Source organism: Apostichopus japonicus, chromosome 17 (assembly GCF_037975245.1).
Source record: "Apostichopus japonicus isolate 1M-3 chromosome 17, ASM3797524v1, whole genome shotgun sequence".
Taxonomy (NCBI): Eukaryota; Metazoa; Echinodermata; class Holothuroidea; order Aspidochirotida; family Stichopodidae; genus Apostichopus; species Apostichopus japonicus.
The window spans coordinates 14,874,043-14,901,658 of NC_092577.1; the positions used below are offsets into that span (position 1 = coordinate 14,874,043).

General features: G+C 37.3%; 1 protein-coding gene and 1 long non-coding RNA gene across 2 annotated transcripts; one reads left to right on the forward strand and one right to left on the reverse strand.

The window, feature by feature from the left end:
* LOC139985169 (uncharacterized) lies at window positions 1–26,830 on the forward strand. The gene is made up of 4 exons (XM_071999426.1): window positions 1–146; window positions 16,448–16,548; window positions 18,379–20,642; window positions 21,639–26,830. Exons 2-4 carry the CDS (start codon window positions 16,467–16,469, stop codon window positions 21,909–21,911), a joined length of 2,619 nt encoding a protein of 872 aa, XP_071855527.1. The 5' UTR covers window positions 1–146; window positions 16,448–16,466; the 3' UTR covers window positions 21,912–26,830.
* On the reverse strand, window positions 8,150–12,771 carry LOC139984568 (uncharacterized). The gene is made up of 3 exons (XR_011799092.1): window positions 12,331–12,771; window positions 10,669–10,883; window positions 8,150–8,912 (listed from the first exon to the last, which is right to left on the reverse strand). It is a non-coding gene; the product is annotated as an uncharacterized lncRNA (long non-coding RNA).
* Window positions 26,831–27,616: the final 786 nt, after the last annotated feature.

Sequence of the window (27,616 nt, forward strand, 5' to 3'; positions counted from 1 at the left end):
CAAAGCCGATTTAGATGGTTTTTTCTCATCCAATTCTCTACAGCTTTTTTCGTGTTCATACCGCATTTACATTTAACTCTGTCCATGATAGACTGCTTGAAGTCTTAATTGGCCTGACTGTTGTATACCAGTTACTGAAGGAAGGGGTAAGTTTAACAACAGTAATATATGCTGTACATGTATTGCAATTATCTTACCATATATGATAATTTCGCTTATAATAAGATATATGGATATTTAAAGTGTGTCTGTATAATAGAATACAGTTAGTGTTTTGGGTTTCTTGTCCACATAATGTATCTTGAATTGATAACGAAATATATAAACCGGTATGAGTGTTTAGTATAGGTTGGTGAGTAGAAATATACTGCACGATATAACGATTAAATCATCACTGTTATACTTGTATTGAATCATTACTTATACTCGTATAGAGTAGGGTTACCTGTAATCGTCATTGTGAAGTTGTATCATGGTATTCACATAGTAGATTTGTACCGTGGTATTCACCCTAGTAGATTTTACCGTGGTATTCACCCTAGTAGATTTGTACCATGGTATTCACCCTAGTAGATTTGTACCGTGGTATTCACCCTAGTAGATTTTACCGTGGTATTCACCCTAGTAGATTTGTACTGTGGTATTCACCCTAGTAGATTTGTACCATTGCATTCACTCTAGTAGATTTGTACCATGGTATTCACCCTAGTAGATTTGCACCATTGTATTCACCCTATTAGATTTGTACCCTGGGTTTCACCCTAGTAGATTTGTACCGTTGTATTCACCCTAGAAGATTTGTACCGTGGTATTCACACTAGTAGATTTGTACCGTGGTATTCACCCTAGTAGATTTGTACTGTGGTATTCACCCTAGTAGATTTGTACCGTAGTATTCACCCTAATAGATTTGTACCGTTGTATTCACCCTAGTAGATTTGTACCGTTGTATTCATCCTAGTAGATTTGTACCGTGGTATTCACCCTAGTAGATTTGTACCGTTGTATTCACCCTAGTAGATTTGTACCGTGGTGTTCATCCTAGTAGATTTGTACCGTGGTATTCACACTAGTAGATTTGTACCGTTGTATTCACCCTAGTAGATTTGTACCGTGGTATTCACACTAGCAGATTTGTACTGGTACTCACCCTAGTAGATTTGTACCATGGTATTCACCCTAGTAGATTTGTATCGTGGTATTCACCCTAGTAGATTTGTACCGTGGTATTCACACTAGTAGATTTGTACCGTGGTATTCATCCTAGTAGATTTGTACCGTTGAACTCGCCATTGTTGTACTCGCCAATGTGGATTTGTACCGTCGTACTTTAGATATCTTGCATATCTATAGTCTAGAGTATATAAGTACAAAAAAATCGCTCAGGTGTACTCGCGCCTAGGACCTTGTACTTGTTCTCCTAACAAGGGGAAATTTAATGGTACACGTTCTCATGTTATTGTACTCGCTTGAAATTAAAAGTTTGTGCTTTAAAGACCAGCAGTCCTATTAGAGCACTAAGGCGGCCTTGCATTGTCGCAATAATTATGCATGTTGCTATATATAGAGTGCCGGGATGTTACAGATCTTAGGTTTTATGAAAATGATATTGATCTTTCTTTTGTGTAATATTTCTATAAAGTCAAGGTTTCCTTTTATTCACAGAATGTTAAAGGAGATACAACACCAATCTATAATATTTGTCTAAGTGATAAAGATAACTGCCATTAACAATCTCCCTATGCAGGACAGAGACAAATGTTATGATATCACAGATTTATTCTTCATTCACACACAAGACTGAAGATATTGATCGAGTCAAAGACAATTACTGGCTATAGTTGTATTAAAGACTTTTCTGGCCTATCTTTGTATCTACAAGTATCAGAAATTGAAAAGTAAGACTACTCTGTAGGCAGGGACGTAGCTAAGGCCTGATGATTGGGGGGGGGGGGGGGGTGTAGTGGCTGAAATTCCAACTGGATGGGTTTTGGAGGTAGAAAATTCCGACTGCTGCCTTGTATCCCCCCCCCCCCCCCGCACTAATCTTCAACGATACGGTCAGTGTCAGTCAGACACCCCATCTTTCGCGACTGCACTTTTGTTCCGAACTTTTTTCGATACACTTGTACCTTATGGGGTAAAGTTTTTGCTTATGTTGATATGGCACTTTTAAACTGCCACAGATTAGCATTGAGTGTTTTAATTGTATACCATAGAGACAATGTATATCCCAACGGCGTAGCCAGGAACTTGAAAGGGGGAGCACTTTCTTGCGATTGATATGGGGAGGGGTCTAAGGGGAGGGGTGCCCCCTCCCCTGTGAGATATTTTTGAACAATTGAAGGTCCTTAGATGCGATCTGGTGCAATTTGTTGCCAGTTTCATCATTATCATATGATATCATATTATCAGCAGATTTTGTTTCCTGTTTGAATTCTTTTACATGTTCTTTAACATAATATATCAGAAAGACAAACATAGTGCTCTTTTACAATTTTTTCAGAAGGATGATTCTTGTTTATTGTCCAATGTCTGGACTTTAATACATTTGACGAACTTAACTGATGGACAATATAAACTTTCATATTTTGTAAGACAGCCAGATTTGCAGTGGCTTAAAAAAAATCGTTATCGCCGTGTATTAGCAGTGTAATAAATATTTATAGGAAGTGCGTATCACGTACGATTGCTAGCTTAGCTTCATAACATGCTGTTCGTGCAACAAATAGGAAGAATCAAAGGAAGGATGAGAACAAACGTTGTTGTCGTCGTTGTGCATACGGTTCGTGACATTCCATCGAGTGAGGTTAGGTAGATGTGTATTTTATTACGCAGTGGCCAATTGTAGGTTTGAAATAGGCTATAGGCTTAATTAAGCTAATTGCATCTGCCAAACTAAGTAATTAGTTGAATCAGTAGGCCTGAATGTTATTACGATTATAATCGAGTTAACGGAGCTGACGAGTATTCAAGATCAAAAGAGCACTGACAAAATACCATGCTAATAAAACAACAGTTTTTAAACATTTTTTCGACACTGAAAGGGGGGAGCAGTCGCTCCCTCCTCCCCCTGGCTACTTCCCTGGTATGTCCTGAACTTACTTGAAGCTAGCGAGCAGGGTCGACCAACCCAATAGCAAAATTAAAACATAAATTATCCGAATTGAAGCTGGCGAACGTTGTATTTTTTTTAGAGTATTCAAAGTCATACGAAGTTTTGTATGGTGGAGTATAAGGATCGCGAGATACAATTTCTCAATTGGACGAGGAAAACGTGGTAAATATGACTGATTAAAGGTCAATTTTGATCGAAAATTTTATGTCACTCACAAATTACAGAACATATGAAAATAAGAGTGCGACAGTCAGAACAAATTAGAGTGCGACAGTCGGAAATTCCGAATTGAAGCTGGCGACAGTCGGAAATTCCGACAGTCGGAAATTCCGACTGTCGCACTCAAATTTTCCAACTATCGTCATTTTTACCAAGATTGGGGGTGAGACCCCCCCCCCCCCCCTCTAGCGACGTCCCTGTCTGTAGGCTACATGTACGTTGCTTATTTTAAGTACATTATGTAGTATTGAATTACGTATTATTTTAACTCGTTTGTTTTTTGGGGTTTAAAAGTGATATTGAATGAGGTGTCTCAATTTACCAAGAGGCCAGGGAACCAGAATGAACACTCGGGAAGGGCCGTTTCCGGCCATCTGGGGGGTTTGTAAAACCAAAACTTTTCTTGTACGCTTCGCGCCAACTGATGGTGGCGCTCCGCTCAGATAGTCGTGCCTACAACTTTGAAAATCCATATCAATCGCAAAAAGTGCTCCCCCCCCCCCTTTCAAATTCCTGGCTACGTCGCTGCCCTGGGTGCGTGATCGAGATTGGAGAAATGAGCTCACACATAGGAATATCAATAAGCCAGCTGAGGGGGGCAGTCAAGCATCGTTTCTTGCAGTTAAACTTCGTCTGAATTAGTTGTAATTTTGTTGATTCTACAGTTGTTTTGTTATGATTCTGAGCCATTATGACTTGGAAATTTGTTAAAATAATCATAAATAATCATGTCTATCATATGAATAAGTGCAACTTGTGATGGAAGGTAATAGGCTACATTACATATGTTCATGCAAATCTATATCTAGCGTTTTCTGGGGTTTTACTTTTGCAACCTATTTTGACGGGCTAAGCCCTCCCCATTACTATAACATATATGTGTATCTCTGACGTCCTTATGGCAGATAGCCTTCAAAAGCTTTATCATTTTTTTTTTTTTTGTGATGTTACATTTAAAATACATTTGGAATGTTTACTTATATGTCAATTATGTCCTCTGTGGTAGCCTGCATAATTTCTTAGTTTTTTGTAGATATTTTGGTTGCCTTTTGGAATAAAACGAAGACAGTTTCATCGCAATTCCCCTCAAAGATATCATTGCTATAATGGTGCCAGATGCCTTTACAAAATATCACAACATTTGAACAAAAAAATTACGATAATATCTTCACCACACAAATCATCAGATGATTTAATATTTGACTTAAAACTGAAGAAATGTTCAGCAAGTTTGTTAAAGAATACATCCACTAGAACATCCCTTAAAACTTGACTGTTTACGAGTGTCATTAATTATTGTTTATCGCTTAGTGCCGTTATACATTCAATGTGATGCCGCGAGCATGCCTCATTTAATGCCATATTTTGAGATGCATGGACTAAGTTATACATCTTTGGGTAACATCATTGATTCAATGTGATGCCGCGAGCATGCCTCATTTAATGCCATATTTTAAGGTGCATGGACTAAGAATTATACATCTTTGGGTAACATCATTGATTCAATGTGATGTCGCGAGCATACCTCATTTAATGCCATATTTTGAGATGCATGGACTAAGTTATACATCTTTGGGTAACATCATTGATTCAATGTGATGTCGCGAGCATACCTCATTTAATGCCATATTTTAAGGTGCATGGACTAAGAATTATACATCTTTGGGTAACATCATTGATTCAATGTGATGTCGCGAGCATACCTCATTTAATGCCATATTTTAAGGTGCATGGACTAAGTTATACATCTTTGGGTAACATCATTGATTCAATGTGATGTCGCGAGCATACCTCATTTAATGCCATATTTTAAGGTGCATGGACTAAGTTATACATCTTTGGGTAACATCATTGATTCAATGTGATGTCGCGAGCATACCTCATTTAATGCCATATTTTGAGATGCATGGACTAAGTTATACATCTTTGGGTAACATCATTGATTCAATGTGATGTCGCGAGCATACCTCATTTAATGCCATATTTTAAGGTGCATGGACTAAGAATTATACATCTTTGGGTAACATCATTGATTCAATGTGATGTCGCGAGCATACCTCATTTAATGCCATATTTTAAGGTGCATGGACTAAGTTATACATCTTTGGGTAACATCATTGATTCAATGTGATGTCGCGAGCATACCTCATTTAATGCCATATTTTAAGGTGCATGGACTAAGTTATACATCTTTGGGTAACATCATTGATTCAATGTGATGCCGCTAGCGTACCTCATTTAATGCCATATTTTGCGATGCACGGGCTAAACTTATACATCTTTGGGTAGCATCATAGACCTTGTGAGGGCGTTGTGGTCAAGTGGTTAAAGCAGTCGACTTGTGATCTAAGGATTACAGGTTCGAGCCCTGGCCAGATCATTGCGTTGTGTCCTTGGGCAAGGCACTTTATCTCCATTGCCTCTCTTCACCCAGGTATATAAATGGGGACTTGCGAGGTGACCTGTAAATATAGTTGCGGCATGCGCCCCTTTGTGGCTGCACCTATGGGAAGTCCCCCAGGGGACACGTGGCCGTGGTGCACTGTGGTGCCCCAGGAGAGATATTTTTGAATTGTGCACACTTTGGTGTGTAGGTGTGACAAGTTACCAATGACCAGGGTTAAGTACAGCGCTACGAGACTTTATTGTAAGTTGCGCTATATAAGAACTGAGAATTATTATTATTATTATTATTATTACTATTATTATTATTACTATTATTATTATTATTATTATTTTTATTATGATGTACCCGTTATAGACATAAACATTATCATTATACATAGACGATAGGAAGCTTATATCATCTTTTTTTCTTTGATAAAAAGCATTACGATAAAACTTGTTTCTTGACTATAATTTTGCTATATTTTTAAAATGTGCACACTTACCTTTTAAGGGAGGCTTAAGTACCGATTGATACAAGTTAAACGTCATTTGATTGATAACCATGTTAATAGAAAATATTTTGTTTTCAATTTTGTTTATTATTTATTTGTGCTAATGTACCGTATCTGCAATTAACTACAGTCCCGTGCACTGGTTACGCTTAACTTCATACGCTTCATGACCTTTAAAGATAAGCTTGTTAATAAAAAATACTTTGTTTCGCATTGTTTTTTTGGGGGGGTGGGGGGGGGGTTATTGTTTATTTATGATAATGTACCGTATCTAAAATCAATTAAACGACGTGCGCGGGTTACGCTTAATTTCATACGCTTCATAATCTTGAAAGATAAGCCTGTTAATAACGAGTGCTTTAAAACGATAAGATGCTTATATCATTTAGTCTAATTTGAATAAAAACATTTCGATCAAAATTGTTTCTTGACATTAGTTTGCTATTGTGTGTCTGATTAAAGTGTTTCTATGTTAAGTAAACTTAGCTTTTAAGGAAGGTTTAAGGAATACTATCAACTCGATCGATACAAGTTAAAAGTCATATGATTGATAAGCCTGTTAATGGAAAATACTTTGTTTTCGATTTTTTGGAATTGTTTATTTGTGCTAATGTACCGTATCGGAAATTAAATACAGGCCGTGTACCGGTTACTCTTAACTTCATATACGCTTCATGACCTTTAAAGAAGCAACCTGTCAAATTCTGCGGATATTTAAATAAAACTTGAACTTTGAGTTATCAATGACATCGATAAGTCTTCGAGATCAAAACTGTACTTTTGCTTCTTTCATTGGAGACGAGGCCGGTGACGAAGTAAATAAGATCGTGTTTGTGGTAGATTGATGTATCTTCCGCTCATGCGTGAAGTGCTTCTGTATATATTATGACCAGACAGATAGGAGAGAAGTTGCATGTATATAGGGAACCAGTTTATCAGTATAAACTGAAGTGTGTTATAACACCGTAAAACATGTTACACATGTCAGCAGATGCTTCTGTGCACCCAATGACTTCATCAGTTGGTATTGTGAATATATAAGAGACAACTGTTAATCAGTATAAGCTGAAAGTGTGTTATAACTATAACACCGTAACACATGTTACCTGTGTTACCTGCTTCTGTATATATTATGACCAGACAGATAGGAGAGAAGTTGCATGTAGGGAACCAGTTAATCAGTATAAACTGAAGTGTGTTATAACACCGTAACACATGTTACACATGTCAGCAGATGCTTCTGTGCACCCAATGTACATGACTTCATCAGTTGGTATTGTGAATATATAAGAGACAACTGTTAATCAGTATAAGCTGAAAGTGTGTTATAACTATAACACCGTAACACATGTTACCTGTGTTACCTGCTTCTGTATATATTATGACCAGACAGATAGGAGAGAAGTTGCATGTAGGGAACCAGTTAATCAGTATAAACTGAAGTGTGTTATAACACCGTAACACATGTTACACATGTCAGCAGATGCTTCTGTGCACCCAATGTACATGACTTCATCAGTTGGTATTGTGAATATATAAGAGACAACTGTTAATCAGTATAAGCTGAAAGTGTGTTATAACTATAACACCGTAACACATGTTACCTGTGTTACCTGCTTCTGTATATATTATGACCAGACAGACAGGAGAGAAGTTGCATGTAGGGAACCAGTTAATCAGTATAAACTGAAGTGTGTTATAACACCGTAACACATGTTACACATGTCAGCAGATGCTTCTGTGCACCCAATGTACATGACTTCATCAGTTGGTATTGTGAATATATAAGAGACAACTGTTAATCAGTATAAGCTGAAAGTGTGTTATAACTATAACACCGTAACACATGTTACCTGTGTTACCTGCTTCTGTATATATTATGACCAGACAGATAGGAGAGAAGTTGCATGTACACTGAAAACTTAAATTGGTTCACTGACTAACAAAACGTTAGTCCATCTGGTGCCTCTCCCGACTAACATAGCCTTAGTCAGTTGCTATACCGACTAATTTATTCCTTAGTCAGTTGGATTTCTTAGTCGGTCATCTTAGTCCGTCAGCTTAGTCGATCAACAATTTTTTAGTCGGTAAATGTTTATTAGTCAGTTACATTAGTTGGTGACATTAGTCGGTCTTTACCGACTAATTTATATGAGCCACCGACTAGTTTATAGCAGGTTTTACATTAGTCAGGATGGTGACTCTCCCGACTAACCTTTCTTAGTCGGTATCGACTGACTAGTTGCACTGACTAGATTCACTGAAAGAATTAAACCCGACTAGTTTCACTGACTAGTATCACTGAAAGAAAAGAGAGCAGAAGAAACACAAATAATGTGTACGTTGGCAGTATTTATTTCTGATAAAACTTCTGATGTCTACAAAAGGCTGACTTTCGACAGATAGAGAAGAAATCACTGTAAATAAAATCTGAAAATCTAATTTTTTTTCCAACAAAGTTAAGACAAGTTAATGGATCAAACATGAATCGCAAAAGTATAGCACTGCACAATAATGCAAAGTTGAGTCTTGGGCAAGGGTTCCTCATGACTTTCGTTTTAAAGTGGTACCCCAAATCGACACCAGTTAAGTCTTCACGAACAAAGAGTGTTTCTCATAACTACAAATGGCCTCCCACTTGTCTTCAGGAAGCCAAAATCTGCACCATTATTGACCTGTGAACAGAAAATATGATATACGTGTAAGCACAGATACAGATATAGCACATGATAACTCACATTATCATAAACATACATTTACATTAAAATTTTATAACATATTGGGAGGTATACATTTAAATCTAGGTCCCTCAAGTTATAAGCCAGGAATAGCAGCTTTACCAAATTATTATTAGCTTTGCACAGCATAACACCAAGTTATTTCTCAAAGCTTAATAATTATGTTAATCATGTTAATAATGATCCCAATAGACCGGGATCCCAGAGGGTTTGGTTAGCTGGGAAGGTAACCAATTGCCTTGTACATCACAATGTTCACAGTGCATTCCTGTATATGAAACCAGACGACTGGCAAACCGACTGTGGTGGGTGTGGCTGGGAGAGCAATTTTAAAGTCACCTGATAGCTAACCTAGATCAGTTTTCATGGTAACACATCAAAGTAAGTACAATATGTCAGGTATGGCCCCAAGAGCAACAAATGGCCATTGCCAGTAATTATTGGTGGTGGGGTACCCCTGCCAGTGATCTATAATTGACCCCTCAAGGCTGACCTAGGTCAGCTCATGAGGTAACCACTTGAAACCTACTGGAAAATGTTGGTTAGGGCTTCAGATACAACTGATGGGCATTGCCAGTAATTTTTATTGGTGGGGTACCCCTGCCAGTAGACCCCCAAAATGCCCATCCCCCATTGACCTAGATGAGCTCATGATGTAACCAGTTGAAAACTACTGGAAAATGGTATCACTTCATATGTAAGGGATGGGAATTTCCAGTAATTTATATTGGGGGGGGGTACCCCTGCCAGTAGACCCCCAAAATGCCCATTCCCTCATTGACTTAGGTCAGCTCATGAGATAACCAGTTGAAAAATTACTGGAAAATGATAGGTATCACTTCATATGTAAGGGATGGGCATTTCCAGTCATTTACATTGGTGGGGTACCCCTGCCAGTAGACCCCCAAAAAGCCCCCCCCCCCCCTCATTGAAAACCAGTTGAAAACTACTGGAAAATTATTGACAGGATTCTATATGTAAGGGATGGGCGGACTCTGGCAGTGGTGGCCCACCAATATAAAATACTGGAAATGCCCATCCTTACATATGAAGTGATACCTATCATTTTCCTGAAGGTTTCAACTGGTCAAATCATGAGCTCACCTAGGTCAATGAGGGGATGGGCATATTGGGGGTCTACTAGCAGGGGTACCCCACCAATAAAAATTACTGGCAATGCCCATCCCTTGTATCTGAAGTCCTAACCAACATTTTCCAGTAGGTTTCAAGTGGTTACCTCATGAGCTGACCTAGGTCAGCCGTGAGGGGTCAATTATAGATCACTGGCAGGGGTACCCCACCACCAATAATTACTGGCAATGGCCATTTGTTGCTCTTGGGGCCATACCTGACACATTGTTCTTACTTTGATGTGGTTACCATGAAAGCTGCTCTAGGTTAGCTATTAGGTGACTTTAAAATTGCTCTCCCAGCCACATCCACCACAGTCGGTTTGCCAGTCATCAGGTTTCATATACAGGAATGCATTGTGAACATTGTGATGTACCAGGCAATTGGTTACCTTCCCAGCTAACCAAACCCTCTGGACTCCCGCTCTACAGATCAGTGAAAATTTGACCAAACTTATGAAGCTTGCACGTAAATGATATACTAGACTGTTTTTTTTTTTAAAACAGGTTATGAAAAGTATCTTAAATATCATTAAACAGTTAGGTACAATAGTTAAACTCACTCTTCCATCTTTTTTCTCTATGGTACTTGTTCCTTTGCTTTTTGGACTCTTGGATAAACTCTTTTGTTCTGCGAAGGGTACCAATATATCATCTTAAAACATGTCTTTAAGCCATATATAACACAGTTCTCCTCTTCTGTTGTTGCCTCCACACTGGTGTCGTACATCACAGGAAAGCTCACCCTTGACTTAGATATTTGGCTTTTCAATTCCTGCTGGAAGAAAGAAACAGCAAAGTATTCATCATTTGAAAAAAAAAAAAAAAAAAAAAAGTTGTCACCACAAAGTTATGTGAGATTTGCTTCCACTATAGTCTCAAAAAACAATCCCAAAGTTTGAAGCAGACTGTATAAAGCTGAAAATTTGAACGAGAGTGTCATCACCATTGCAACCAGAATCAAATGCCCAGAATACAGAGATAATAAAACATGGGCTAAATCTTTGTTTGTTTTTATGATCTTTAAAAATATAAAATTTTAGAAACAGAAATGCACTGAGCCAACTTATTTATAGGCCTAATCGTTTTTAGTTGTTATTTTGCTTGCTCACATAACAAGCCTGTGTAGACCTAGGCTAGAGGAGAATCAGTACTTTGTTACACTAAGTTTGTCTTCGGTCGTTTTGATATAGTCTTACTAGTAGTACTAAAGTATATATTGGACCGGCGAAGACTAGAGAATACCCAGAGTTTTAGCAACTGCGTTAAACTGTATCATCTGATCTATTATTTACGCCAATGAGTTTCATTCAATCTAGGATCAAAAAGAGAAAACTAATTAATCTTAACCTTTAAACTTTGCTACTAAACAGATATGCTTGAATTACAAATAAATGTCAAAAAAACATCATAATCTAAGAATCGATGCATATACATAAACAGAATAATTTGAATTCGCGCAAGTGAACCCTGCACTACATTGGACAGAAAAAAAAACGTGCAATTAGACCAAACTAAACATACTCAATTTTCCGTTACTTCTACATAAAATATCAATGCAAATACAACAACTTACTCTTTTGGCAGTATACTAAAAGCACATGTTATAATAACTTCAGACTATCAAGCTTTCTTGAGAAAAAACGGTTAATACTTCTTACAGTAAGCAAGTCGACCGTGAAGGAATGTCGCAATTGTTTCCTGGGCGTGACCGGAAATTAAATACTAAAAAATGATAAATGAAAAGGTTAAATAGAACTGAAGCGTGCATCCTGACTGCTCGCAACATATAATACCGCTGACTAGCCAACATAATTTGTTCAGCCTACTGTGACTGTACGTTTGAAGGTCTAGCCTTGCTTATTCAATATCACAAAGCCTACCCATTTAGATTCACATGGGAAATTACAGGAAATCTTTACCAAATGAGTGTAGACTTCAAATAAACTATTGAGCCTTATAGTTCCAGCATTTGTTTGGGAATAAATAAGAAGATTATGTGCCACTGTTCAATCTAGCCCAATACACACATAACACATTGTTAATTGGTGTTTAGGATGCACACTTTAGTGTTGAGAATGCACTGCAGTACCCAGTAGAAGCCTATAGGCTACTCACTGTCATTGCACTTGTGTATTGCGAAACGCCAACGTGACAACGGTAGCGTTACACTAACCATAATACAGTACTAGTGCCAGTGGCCTAACAATTAACTTTAATTTTACCTTCAAATTAAAGGAATAACAGGTAGGCCGATGATGCAGTTAATACCTCCATTCTTCTAAAGACCTTCTTGGGTGATTTACGGTTGAAAGTTGCTTAGAGTGATCGTATGAAACTATGCCAAGCCCAGCAAGCTGCCGTTGCCTCTCGGTTTCCAAATTGAAGTGAATCGAATTGGGTTAAAATACATTAGTCTGTCGACACCGACTAAGCTACGATTATGGCGTAAATCGGGTGTCCGTATCGTTCTTAGTCCATGGGTTAAAATACCTTAGTCCGTCGCCACCGACTAAGCTGCGATTATATTTTCCTTAGTCAGTGTAAACTAACTAAGAAGCAGCGATGAAACGAAGATTTTTGCTAGTCCGTGTGCATTGACTAACGTTACAGACTAATTTAACGTTAGTCCGTGGCAATATTGACTAGTTTATTTTTTCAGTGTAGGGAACCAGTTAATCAGTATAAACTGAAGTGTGTTATAACACCGTAACACATGTTACACATGTCAGCAGATGCTTCTGTGCACCCAATGTACATGACTTCATCAGTTGGTATTGTGAATATATAAGAGACAACTGTTAATCAGTATAAGCTGAAAGTGTGTTATAACTATAACACCGTAACACATGTTACCTGTGTTACCTGCTTCTGTATATATTATGACCAGACAGACAGGAGAGAAGTTGCATGTAGGGAACCAGTTAATCAGTATAAACTGAAGTGTGTTATAACACCGTAACACATGTTACACATGTCAGCAGATGCTTCTGTACACCCAATGTACATGACTTCATCAGTTGGTATTGTGAATAAGAGACAACTGTTAATCAGTATAAGCTGAAAGTGTGTTATAACTATAACACCGTAACACATGTTACCTGTGTTACCTGCTTCTGTATATAGTATGACCAGACAGATAGGAGTTGCATGTAGGGAACCAGTTAATCAGTATAAACTGAAGTGTGTTATAACACCGTAACACATGTTACACATGTCAGCAGATGCTTCTGTGCACCCAATGTACATGACTTCATCAGTTGGTATTGTGAATAAAAGACAACTGTTAATCAGTATAAGCTGAAAGTGTGTTATAACTATAACACCGTAACACATGTTACCTGTGTTACCTGCTTCTGTATATAGTATGACCAGACAGATAGGAGAGAAGTTGCATGTAGGGAACCATATATAACCAACAGTTTAACCCAAACTATCACAACCTGTTTTTGTAACCCATTCTGTGTAAGCCCTGTTATATTTACACCTAACTGGAAACATTTCTTCCTAACTAATGGAGCATTATGTGGCCGTACGTTCATGGGCTACTCGGGTGAGTGGTGAGGGCAGGGGCGGCTCGAGGGCGTAGGCAAAAAATCCGTGTGACCCTGGGGTTTGGGGGTACTTCCGCCCAAGAAAACCTGAACACTTTAAGCCGTCAAATGATCCATTCTTAGATATATTTAGGATATAAATCCGGTTTATGTTTAGGTCAATACACGCAAGGTTGAGCAAATAAATATACTCCTATTCTTGTGTGGGGGATTGACAAGGGGGTGGTTTACACCTCACCCCATGGATCTACGATTAAAGGGGGGGTATTCAGGACAGATGCAAGTGGGTTCAGCAGACTCGGTAAGGTGAGTTTGAAACAGAATTACTGTATATCATATATGGCTGATTCACTTTACGACTTTTGCTTATGACCTAACGACTTTTTTTCCCTTCATCTTGTGTTTACAAAATATAAATTCTCTCGCTTAAGAAAATCCTGCAAAGACTTTACCTTTTGGGTAAAATAATTGCTCCTAAAATAAAATTAAAATTAAAAAATGATAAGATTGAAGTTAGTTTATACAGGTGTAAAAAGAAAAATTAAATATTCGCTTACCAAGTTTTTCTCTACTTATATATGTAAATGATCATAATATTTACCTATTTAAAAACATTTTGAAGGAATAATTCAAAAGGAAATTTATTCTTTACATGTATACCGTATATAAACATGAAATCATTGACATTTTATATTGACAGTTTGAAAATAGCATCATTTGAAATTACTTTGCTTCCTAAAGAGTTTTGTTTTAAGTGACAATCTATTATGCTGTTTTCATAATAGATACACTGTCACAGTTGAAAAAAAAAACGTTTAAGGTTTTCTTTATTTTCTCCTCTTGATCTTGATGATTGAATGCCGTATATAAATGTACCACAAAGATGTCGCGCAGTTTACACAGTGAGAATGAATCAGGTGTTTTCATAATTCTGCTCCATCCAATATATTGGAGTGAAAATATTGGATAAAAATGAAAACAATGAAAAATATGATATAAAACATTTATTAAACAGCCTGGCTATTCGTCCATAACCATATTCTTCTATACGTTACACCGATTTACTATACCTATCTGTAAACGCAATATTCTACGCTATTATCTGTAAAGGTTTTGTTTCACTTTTCACAAAAGATACAATTATGTAGCAGGTATTTATCCATACAGAGTGATTATCCTGTGACATTCATGAAATTGTTGTTTTTATTGTTTCTTTGTTATTGATAACACCGACAAAACACCAGCGGGAATCGGATTGATATCTTTTATAGCCAGTGATGTATGTGCGACGATATTATCCCAACAAGGAACCTCAATTTCTTCATAATGTTGGTCCTTGTCGAAAATATATCAAGTTAAAAAAACACATTCCAAGACTGCGTCTCGCCTTCAGGCTTTGTTGAAAGTAAAATAAAACTTGCCAGTAACAGCAGCGTGAGACGGGCGTATTGCGATTTGGGACAGACAGATATATCGGAATATATAAGATACTTATTAAACAGTTTGGTTTCATCGTAGGAATTCATGCTTAATTCCAGTTCTACCTTAGTTACCGTAACTGTCGGTTTAAAATTAATTCTGTCATAGAAATAATACCGGCATTCAATAGAATTAACACCGGCTTTGAATATAATGCCAACTAAACAAAGATTTAATAGCGGTATTAATTATATATAATAGCGGTATTAATTATATTTAATACCGGTAATAATATCATTATTATTATTATTATTATTATTATTATTGCCCGTATGGCCTACCAAACACGGGCACTAGGACAAAGAGCCGTATCTACGGTACTGTTAAAAAGATCTGCATTGTCAGCCATTAGTAAGACATTCTGAAAAATTTGGTGGGTAAGTCATGCCAATTCCTCTCTACCGCCCCCCCCCCCCCCCCCCGCACACCGGCCCTGGTCCAGACAATACAGGTGCGTTATAAGTTTTGTACCTCATCTGGTAATTCAGTTTTCGGTATATAGTCGATAGTTTCGAATTTATATATATATATATGTCATGTAAACGCATATATACGTGATGTTAAAGCTGTTGTTATTCGCGGTTGACTTTAATTTCAAGCTGAGAGAAACCTTGGTAGCTACCCAATATTTCGAATTATTATACGGACTTAAATACGTGAATAAACCGGGATTCAAAACAGAACTTGAAAGGAGAAATAATTCTGTGACAATCGTACTTCAATTTTTCTTACCCAACGTCATCATTATTTTAAAATTTGATCTTGGCCTTTCTTAATGACTCTTGGCACGCGCAATAATTACTTTCGTTTCGGTCGTGTGAATTCTAAACAGGTTTCATGAAGTTATACAAAATAGAAAAAAAAACCAAAATACAAAAATCGGGCTCGTCAAATTGAAAGGAGGGACAACGTTGGTTTGACCAATCCATAAGTAATAAGGTTCTAGCCAGTTATATTTTTGTATTCATTTAATACATTTTACCATTTCCTGTAGAGTTGTGTGTGTATGTGTGCGTGTGTGTGTGAGTGTGTGCATGATTTTCGGACTAAGTTCGTTAGATGTAATATTATAAACCGTCAGACATCAATATTGTTCCTTTTTTTCTTCTTCATTGAGCACCACTAATATTAGGGGCACATTTACGTCGATTTAGACTGGAACAAGACTTCCGTGTCACGTGTTTCAAGAAGCACTATACAACTGACATTACTTCTTCATAGAAGAACATTATTGTCACTTTTGTTTAAGGGAGTGTCTGTTCGTTTATTACTTTGGTCTAGTAACATATTATTTTGTCTTTATTTACAGGTTGTAAAAGGACAAAAAGATGTTACTCTTAAAAACAGTGTGCGTCGTATTCCTGGTGTTTGGGAGCAGCATCTCGGAGCTTACCGTGATAGCATCAAACTGTGAGTGCATAAGTCATCAAATCCGAATAGGGCTATACGTCGGACCAAAGTTAAAGGGGCACTCTATAACCAACCCTTAAATTATCCGAGGGCGCTGTCACATCGGTCCATCTAGTTCCGCGAAACTTGACATCGTAACAGTACTATTGTGTGTTAATCGCCGGTAGTAAATATATCGTAACAGTACTATAGTGTGTTAATCGCCAGTAGTAAATACGAATTCGTTCGTCATGATTGAGGAGGAAGATATCTATGAGATATATACCAAGTTTCAAGTGAAACTGATTGTTTGAAGCACATAACGCTTCTATCAGCACCGTTTTCGTTCGGTGAAACCCCAAAAGTGGAACCTTGAACTAGAGTCATCTAGGGCGCACATGCACTAAAATTTACCCGGCGTAGTTGCCATACTGCAGGTGCGCGTTGTCACGTGATCGTGTTACCTTGATTTAGTGATCTGAGAACAGTACCGACTACGTATATATACACGTTAGGACCGACATAACAGCGTCCTCTAGTTCTAGAAACGCATGAGAACACGATTGCTACATCTGCTTAGAATTAAATCAGTCACTTTCTAATGTCGTTAGAGCATCTATACGTATTTCAAAAACTGACGTGTCCTACAAACCATAGGATATGATAGTGACGCCTGAGTTCATGGTAGTTCTTACAAATTTACACGCGCCATTCCAGGTTAGAGTGTTAAGCAGGGAAATAGGAAATAGGGAGGGGGAAGGGGGTAAATTGCATATTGCCAAGCCAAACGTGCCAGCCTTAGTTGTGGAGTATTCCTTTCTCACCAACGAATTTCTAAACTGCCTCAAATCACTTTCAATCTGCCTGAATTTTACACCATATCGGTAATTGATGTTATTCTTGTCAATATCCAAATCACAAGCACTATATATGACGGTCACTGAAAACATGCCAACAAAAAAAGTAACATCATATATAATAATTTAGGGATTTTCCCCGATAATGGTTAATTATATAATTTCATAAATGTGGTATGAGGACTATTTTCACGTTGTCTTATTATTTTTCCTTATTGAATTGATTTATTTTCACATTCGCAAATATACAAATACCATAAAAAAATATATATACAAGCAAATATAATTTGAATAAAATAAGTATTAGGCCTATACATCACATGGTAATAGACGACAGAGTTAGGCTATCATTCTCCCTAGTTGTCTGTCATGTTAGGTTCATAGTTATACAGTATCTCCACCTTTGTCATGAATTGTTACTGCGTCCTTATAAAACCAGTTTACACGAATGCCTATAGTCTCTTCATGTTTGGTTATGAGGCAGCATACGGCTCTCTTATGTCAGCCCCAACCCCCCCCCCAACCCCCCAAAAAACTGTCTGAATTTTTTTTTTAATAGAAGACAGGTTATGTCTGCACCCCCCCCCCCCCCTCCCCCTTTAAAAACAGTAGTTCTAGCTAATACCCGGTTGCTTCGCGGTTCTTGTTCTATTAGCTTCATATCGAGTCCTTCAGAATATCCTTTAATGTTAACTGAACAGTGTGCTTTAGCTTCATTAAGTGAAGTAAAACTTTTACTAGTCAAACTGAGTGGAATATAACGTTGTTGTGGGATCTAAGTACCAAAGCATCGAAAACATATTGTCGAACAGTTAGATCACTCCCACAACAAGGAAAATAATATAACCAAAACCTTGATAGTAATAAACAGTACATTTATAACTGTATAGATACCTTAAAGATGGTTTTCAACACTGCAAAGTTCCCTAAGGTGTCTATATCACTGTCTGTCATTCTGAAGATACGTATATCTTCTCTTTGTTTCTTTTTGTAGTGACCGACGTGTGCGGTTACTCGGATGTTGCAGGCATCTGTTTATGCTCCTCAGTTACATGCAGCTCCAATCACTCCTCCATCAAGGAACCAGCCGGTGAAGAACCATGTAAATGCGATCCAGAGTGTCGTTTGTACAACGATTGTTGCTACAACTTTACGGAAACCTTTCAGACTGAACTTCCGAGTAGCCCAAAGCCTAACCACTATCCTAACATGAATTGTATAGCAACACGACGGGAGTTGCGCACTAACCTACTACAAAATTTGGACGAACAAGTGACAACCGGATACTTTATGGTCGACCGATGTCCAATGTACTATAGTTACCCGGTCATTCGCGATTTATGCAATCTAGCCGACTCCAGCTGGCTTACCAGCCCACCTGAAAAGTGGTCAGATTATGGCAGTCACATCCCTGTCATCGACAAAGAAAGTGAAATTTCCTATAAAAACCGATACTGTGCATGGTGCAATGGTGTCTCATTTGACAATATCCAATTGTGGGATTTAGTTACGGAATGTTCATGGAATGTTGTAAGTCCTCGCGATTGCTACTCTGTGTCCGTCGTCGAGACAGCAGTAGAGTCGGCTAAAACCAGAAGTTGCATTGTCCAGGACAAGACGGAATGTCCTACCGATGTAGACGGGGCATTAGCACAGTTATGTAAGTCTTATAACTTCCCTGTAGTACATTATGGTACAACCTACAGAAATCCACACTGTGCACTTTGCAATGATCCATCTGTCAACGGCTCTTCAGTTTGTCCTGCAATAGATATCGGTCATATTCTGAAGCTGATCAGCGTTCCACTGTTTCTTCCTTTCGATTTTTATTCAAAACTTGAACCCGATCTGGACGACTCCACTCCACGCTGTTCCACGGGCTTCTTCTATAACTCTTCGTTGCATGAGTGCTTTCCCTTATATCCTGAAACTAATTACTGGGAATTGTGTCCTCAAACAGCAGAGGCGGTCACGCTTCTGTATATCTACCCGAGGTATGTTTTGAATGTTGAGGCCATCATACCGATAACTTTAGATTACTTTGGCCTACTTGCTGGGGGCAGCAAAACTCAGCAAACGAACTGTGACGATTCAGGCGATAACAAATGTCTTCGATTGGACATTGAAACGACTGAAACTTTCACGCCTCATAATGTTTCAATTAAGCAAATCTATGGTCTTTTCGCATATCTCAGCTCTAGAATTGAAATTGAGCACATAAACGTTAGCATCTCTTGTGTGGAAACTAAGAAAGGTGAGAGTGACGACTATTGCGAAGACGTAATTACACGATCAGTTCCATTTCAAAATAGCGCCCTCTATTCGACCGGTACTACACTGATTATAAAGGATGAAATCGCTAAGCGTGTATATTACATTAGTCCGTTGCAGGTGTCAGTGACAATATCTAAGGCTGCAGCTGAACAAAACGAACTTAACGTCACATTTTACTTTTGTCCAGCGTCTCTTTCTGAAGACATTGATTGTCCTTATTATATATTGCCTGCAGATGAAGTCACCTCTTTCCCTGATTATATTGAAAATAATATAAGCACAGAAAATTTCCTTTTGGCAGAAAACGGTTCGGTTCATGTATGTCTCCTCCCAACGAACAATCTGGGATTTCTCTTTGTAACGTACATAGTATTTTCGTCTTTGTCAATCTTTCTTCTGTCTGTTGCTTTCCTAACGTATTGCCTGTTCAAATTTTTGCGTAACGGTCCTGGCAAACTAGCAATGAACTTCTTCGTGGCGTTGGCGATATCACAGCTTCTTCTCTTGGTTGGGGTTACACAAACTCAAAATCCAGCCGTTTGCACTATTTTCGCCATATCGGGGCACTACACGTTGCTGGTTGTATTCTTGTGGACAAGCATTATCTCGTACAGTGTCAGCCGTACGTTCGGGGGAGCCATGGTGTGCCATAAATCAAACTACTCCGTTGGAAAACTATTGACGATTATGACGATTGGTTGGGGAATTCCCGCTATTCTTGTTTGCGCATGCGTAATTGTGTGGTACTTAGACGTATCGCATGTGGTAATTGAGTATGGCAACTCTAACGGATGCTGGATTAGACCAGGCAAGGTCAATTTGTTAATCTTCGGGATACCGGCCATGAGCTGCTTGTTCTTTAACTTCATTATGTTTGGATGGGCGTCGATGGGGATCAGGAGGTCCATGAGAGCTGCCAAAAGGGTTCATGAAAATAAGTCTTCGGCAGCAGCTGTTAAAGAAGAAGTGATACTTTACGTCAAGGTAAGGTTCTTAATTTATGTGTACAAAGATATAGATATAAATACCTAATGTATAGTCTGTGTCCGAACATAAATCTGAATGAACGTTATATATGGAGGTGTACTGAGACAGGGAGGAAATGATCTGGAAGGGATGCGCGGGTGGGGGTGGGGCGGGGTGGGGGGGGGGGCTGTAGTTGATAAGGTATGAAACGTTAATTTGAAGAATCCTTTTGCACCGTTTAGTTTCTTTACTACCTTGCAACCTGTTAGTGTTATCATCAAAATTAGCGGAAGTAAGTTGCCGACGAAGCACAGAATCTGATAAGCATAGCCAAATTCGAAATTCCGCCCTTTAGTAAGACTGCCGTTCAGTTTTCGCCACTGGCCACTTCTGCACCTTTCAAAGTTATTAGTCTAGACTCTAGACACTAGCCTGTGTGTTACGTAATCAATCCGCCAAGCCTATAGCGAAAAGGGGAACGAGAATGTGGGAATAGTCACTTCCTTAGCTCAATTTTCCCCGATCTACCGCGAGAGCCTATTCAAATGCCAGAGGCAGGTAAACTGTTATGGCAGTGGTATGAAAAAGCGCATTTTCGAATGACCAATAAGATGACCGGGTTGTGCAAACGAAACCCTTTATGGTTTCGATGATAATCGTAACCTTTGCATTCATGATGGCGTATGTGTGGGTGTGTATGTGTGCGTGAGTGCGTTTGTGACGCCCAGCTTGTAAACACGATATCTAGTACCACATTAAATAAAAGAAGCCTATTGTTTGAATGGAGGTCAAAGGTTAATTGCGGTCACCAGGGGTCAAATTGTGAAAACCTTGTAAAACATTTCGTCAGATGCATTAAGAAAACTGCTCATGTTACATCACTGAAACCACAATGCATTTTTTGCATTCTGGTTTATATATGTGATAAGATGGTGCAGGGGAAGGGAAGCGGTCTCGTCTGTGATGACACAGGTTACAAGTTATGTATACTCGATAATTCTTTATAACCCACAGGTGTCTATCCTGATGGGGTTTTGCTGGATATGGGCGTTTCTCTCGGGGTTATTTCCCTCTTCTGTGGTGTTACTGCTGTTACAGACCATCTTCATCCCTTTACAAGGAACACTCGTGTTTTTTATCTATATCTGTAATCGAAGAATGCTGTCAAAATGGCGGACTGCTTTATCAGAGGTCGTGTCCACAGATGATGGCTCCTTGAAACTCACCAGACTGTTCTCTGGGCAACATAATGGCGCTGTATCACAAATATCTGGTAACAATAAGTGATGCGTTAAAAGAACTATATGACTGTATTCGGTCATATTAATAATAAATAATTGTTTATTACAAATTACCATATTTGTTACTAGAAACGATTAACTTTTTGTTAATTTTAAAGTGTAAAGTTGGTATTACATTTAGTTAATTCGTAATGTTATTTATTTATTTATTAATATTATTACTATTATTATCATTATTATTATTATTATTACTGTTGTTATTGTTGTTATTATTAATATTATTCTTATTATTGTTGTTGTTGCTGTTATTTTTTAATATTACCATTTTTATTATTGTTGTTGTTATTATTATTATTATTATTATTATGATTATTGTTGGTATTGTTATTATGATTATTGTTGGTAATAATATTATTATTATTATTTCTTTATTTATTAAACTTTTGACAGAAGGGTAAAACTCGGTGAGCAAGAAATTTTCGAAGTTAAGAAAGATTTTAGTTACAATTAGTATAAAACTTGTAAAGGTGTTTTTCGTCCATTTTTGGAAGCTTTATATGAAACTCGCTTTCTGTGGGTATTCAGTTCAACCCCTGATAAATACAATTAGTTTTCGGTCGTAGATCTTAAGGATTGGGTGTGGGTATCTCTACCAACATTGGACATTTCTTACATGTACGGTATATTGGAGCGAGTTCGTTTATTAATTCGGAATACCAGAATCAGACTCCTTAATATGTGAATTCTTACGTCAGTAAATATTCCATTTTGAAGTATTAAACACATCATGAGATCTAGTGCCATAGCCAGCTCCTAAACTTAGTCGTCCGTCTATGGCAAGCCATGTGGGACAAACACCGCATAATATATTCGCGTATTTATTTGAATATATCCGCGTATTAATTCGAATACATATGAGGATTAACTCGAATTATATACACTTATTAATTCCAATATATACACGTATTAATTCCAATATATGCACGTATTAATTCCAATATATACACGTATTAAGTATTGCTGTTGTCTACATCAAGTACGTTGGGCCGGGTGTACGTCAATATATACTAACTTTGCAATCTCTCATTTATTGCACTGGTTAGGCTACAATGTTGATGAAAGCTGTAAGACATATATTCGAATTACTACGCGTATATGTTTAAATTAATACGCGTATATATTCGTTTTTAATACGAGGAGATATTATGCGGTATTTGTCCCATATGGCTTGCCGTCCGGTGGTATTTTGTAGACGGATAATTCTTTGAAGGTCACTGTTTCTATATGTGCCCTATATATGACACTACAATAGTAAAAGATTGGCCAAATACAGCCATTGTAAAACATGATTTTGGTTTCCATATCAATAAAAGGTTTCATTTGCCTTTGGCTTACCTTCTTACATATATGACTTACCTGCGCTTGTCATGTTAGGTTGCTGTCAATTCTTACCCCTAATATAACTTTTCAAATTGTACATTATGAGGAGCCGTACCATCAATCTTTACTTGGGGTGTACCCATATTTGAAAGTGTTGCTAGCCGCTGCTTTCAGCCTATTTACATGGTTTTCGTTTCATCTGTATAATCATCACCATTTTGTTGTTTTAACGCCTCTCGTGTAGAAACATCTTCATTTAACTTAATATTTAGTTCCTGGTTATCATAATTGAATAAATAGAATGTGGTGTCGGCGTAGGTCCATGTCATTTATACAGATGCGAAATAGCAATGGCCCAAGAATTGAACCCTGTGGCACCCCAGAGTCCACTCCTTTGGTAAAGAAGAAACTTTGTCTATATGTACGTACATTTGTATCTTTCCAGTACTCCTCAACCCTCCCTTGGGATAAACTCCCACTCAACATAAAGAATGTCGTGTCTGTGGAGATGTTCAAAACTGTTTTGAAGACACACCTGTTTTCATTGTTATAATTGTTATGTTTACTCTTATTGTATATTGTGTACATATCTTTCACTTTCTTTTGTACAGCGCGGCGAGACTTTATTTTAAGTTGCGCTATATAAGAACTGTTTATTATTGTTATAACATTGCACCCTTTCTGTAATGTATAATATGAGTCATTTGAGTGTGTTATCTAAAGACCAATACATATGTAACTTTGGAAACAAGATATTTGTGATCAACAATATCAAAGGCCTTTCGAAGGTCATCAAAGACGGTTCATGGTACATTCACATTATGGATGCATCCAACTGTGGAGTATAAAATTAGACATATATTTTAAAGTAAAACAAAACATTATTTATCATTGTGCAACAATGACGTCACACCTGTTTGCTCCAAGTTTCACTTTTGGTACGAAAGGAGGCAAGTTCCACTGTCAATATCTCAAAAACGGTACATAGGAATTGAATGCAAATTTCACCAGAATACTTAGATCATGTTCCTCTTTAACCTATCAAAAATAAATGTTGACCTGGACTATTCTTTTAAGCTAAGAATTCATGTTTTAGATTGGAAGAATTTTCGCTTTTTCTATGATTCAGTAGGAAATAAATTACATCTAGCACTGCTGTTTACAATATGAGTCAAGCTACCAGCGATCTCTTCGGCAGAGCATTTTAGAACAAAGGCATTGATTCCATCTTGACCATTGGCTGTACGAGAATTTAATTGCTTTCAAATGAAATGAGAACAAAATCTTCGGATGAATACGGAATATTAAATTCGAAACCCACTGGCAGTTTGGAAGATACGTACGACTAAACATTTTCCAAGAAACGTGAGGTGTTGAACACATTTTCGTCATAGCGCTATGAAGCAATTGAGGTAAACAAACAACAATTTAAAGGTATTTGGTATCTCAAGAGTGCCTGATATTTCTTTCACATTTGTGATAAACATGTGGGGGTCTGTTTATTGTTTAGTTTCGTCATGTGACTGTACATTTCTAAGGATGACCCAAATTGCTTTTGTGTTTCCTTTAATTGACGCATTTTCACCCTTAAAGTATACTCTTGTTTGGCTTTCCCTGATAAGTGCGGTGACCTTGTTCCTCCAAAGTCGGTACATGTGGATTGTTTATTTTCGTTATATCTCGCATTGATATCGCTTTGTGAATATCACCGTTAAAACCAGATCGGCTGAAAGTCCCTTTTCTTCCTCATTTGAGCATGTTTTTTTTCCGGAGCCTTTTTGAAACATTGAATTCCGTATGTCTAGGGCCTTGTTATAGGTTGTTTTCTTCTCGCATGACATGATGCCATTTTACAATTCTTTAGATCCACAGTAAACTCAGTGTTTTCGATTCCCCTAACATCCCTATACTTAATCCTTTTGTGATGCTTTGCGTTGGGCGATTTTTGGCTAACGTTACACATGACAGCCATGTGAAGAATATTGGAAAATAATCACTTAGTATATGGTTACTAATAATGATTAGTTAGTACTAGTTTGTTATTAAACCTTATCAATTCGTTATAGCAAGCTATCAATTCTAATAATTTGTTATTAAAAATGAGCAATTTATTATTTCAAAGGTATTTACTTGTCATTAAAAAATTATTTATTCGTTAATACAAGTTATTAATCGGATATATATCATAATTATTAATTTTGTTGCCAAAATTAATTTGTATTACGTATTAGTTTTGTCATATAAAATTATTAATTCTATATAAAAATTTATTAGTTTGTAATTACAAATTATTATTCGGTTTTTACAAGTGATTGAAGTGGTATGGCATAACATTAATTTCTTATTACAAAATTAGGTGTATCAATGTTTAATATAGGGCTACATTGTGTAATAAAGCTTTTGTTTTAAATAATCGCATTACAAATGATTAAGTTCTTATTGACAATGTTAAATTATTACCGCTTTACAAGTTCTTACTTTCTCATCGAAATATATAATTTGTGATTTATGTGTGTTTAATAATGCCTACGTATTAGTATGGACAAGCAAACTTTTCCTGGGACCCACCGGATCTTGACAGACATATTTTACTCCGCTACTTATTCTAGTCGAGAGAGAATTAATCAAAAATTGGCTCATAAATGTGGACCCATATACTGATATAGGCATCCTGGTGACATTTGTATTCAATTCCTAGATATCATTTTGCAAGGTAACAACATATAAAGTTGACATTTTTTGTCAAAAATTGAGCTTGAAGCAAACAGGTGTGATATCGTAAAGATACACACTTGTAAATTTATTCTTGTTTTTCTCTCAAATAAACAACAATTTTTTTCTCTTTCAAAATTGAGATGAATTAACATATGAGAACATATGAAAAAATTACAGTCATTTGGATATTAATATCTTCACTTCCCGTTGGAACCATATCCAATAATACATGGTCAACATACAGAAAATAAGAAGGTGAAAAAACAATAAGAAAAACAAAACCAATTGTTGTCAGTACGTTTGACTTTGACTTCACACTTACTTGCTTAGAGTTCACTGGTTGAACAAACTGTGATAATTTTAACTATCAATATCCCGATCACGAAAAAAAAAAGGAATTTCATGTTAATTTCACCGGGAGTCTTAATATTATGATCTTCTTTCAATAGATTTTTCTCTTAACAATAATGATAACGTATTGCAGTTTTGTTTTAATTTTTTTTTTTTTTATCATTACTGTTTTTTTTTTTGTTTTTTTTTTAATTTTTTATGTCTATGTTGGTCCGCAGCTATTAATAATTTTGTTTTTGCAATAATTGGCTACAATTGCCTGATTGCTTCAAGTTTAACTCACATGAGATGGCGTTATAGCTTGCAAGGGTTGCCAGAATACACAAGCCCGTAACCAGATATTCTGAGTTGGTGGTGGGGAGAGGATGGCGCTACTGCACCGTTATCGGTGCGGTGAAACTATTCCAAATATTGTCACCATTCGGCAAGCTATAGATTCTGCTATATTAAAGGCTTTGAAACACATCATATATAAACCAGCAGATGTATATAGATATATTCAGACGCACATTAAACTATTGGAAGTTTTGGCAAATATGGGGGGGGGGGGTCATTATCAGTCTGGGGAGTTAGGAGTTGTGCTCAGCGATGCTTTGTGGGTATGAAATTACATTACCAACACTACAAATATTAATATGCAACTCCATGTTTTAATTTGGGACTAAAGTTTTCGACACACCATACGACAAAAATATTCCATCGGACTGACAAATGGAGGTGGATAACGTGAGCCAGGGGTGCGGGGGGGGGGGGGTAGGGGGAGCCTGTAGAAGAGTTTCGTTCAAAGCAAGGATAAACTTTTAGAGATGGACAGTACATATGTTAGCACTTGTTAATAAATTTTATTCGAATTCATTTTATCAGTATTGCTTTTTCTTTTTTTTTTATTGATGATGGGATTCCACGGAGGAATACATAATTTTTATTAATTTACTCGGATGTTACGTCTTATAGTTGCCACGCACACAGTTTAGATCGTTGTTGAAGGTTAATTGGTTTGCCACCTTTGACCTTGACCCACTTTTGACCTTCGGTCAGGGACCTAATGTGAAGCAGTGTCATCGGAACCACAACACATTGAAACTGGTCAACTAAAGCATACATGAGTTGCAACATATCGTTACTCTTTCCTCGCAAGATCAGAAAATAACTCCATCGATTAAACGGGCACTCGGCGACGGATATGTTCGCATCTTCCGCCACCAACGATCTAAATATCCGAAATCGACCACAGATGTCGAATAGTCGTTTAACCGGTTGGAAGATCTTCATGACGATATAGGCATCAAAACTCGCCGAGATTGC

Bases quoted from the DNA above. Each gene is read 5' to 3' on its own strand.
- LOC139985169 (XM_071999426.1), top strand. From the start codon at position 16,467: ATGTTACTCTTAAAAACAGTGTGCGTCGTATTCCTGGTGTTTGGGAGC. The intron at 16,549-18,378 runs GTGAGTGCATAA...TTCTTTTTGTAG, and splicing joins TACCGTGATAGCATCAAACT to TGACCGACGTGTGCGGTTAC. The intron at 20,643-21,638 runs GTAAGGTTCTTA...TATAACCCACAG, and splicing joins AAGTGATACTTTACGTCAAG to GTGTCTATCCTGATGGGGTT.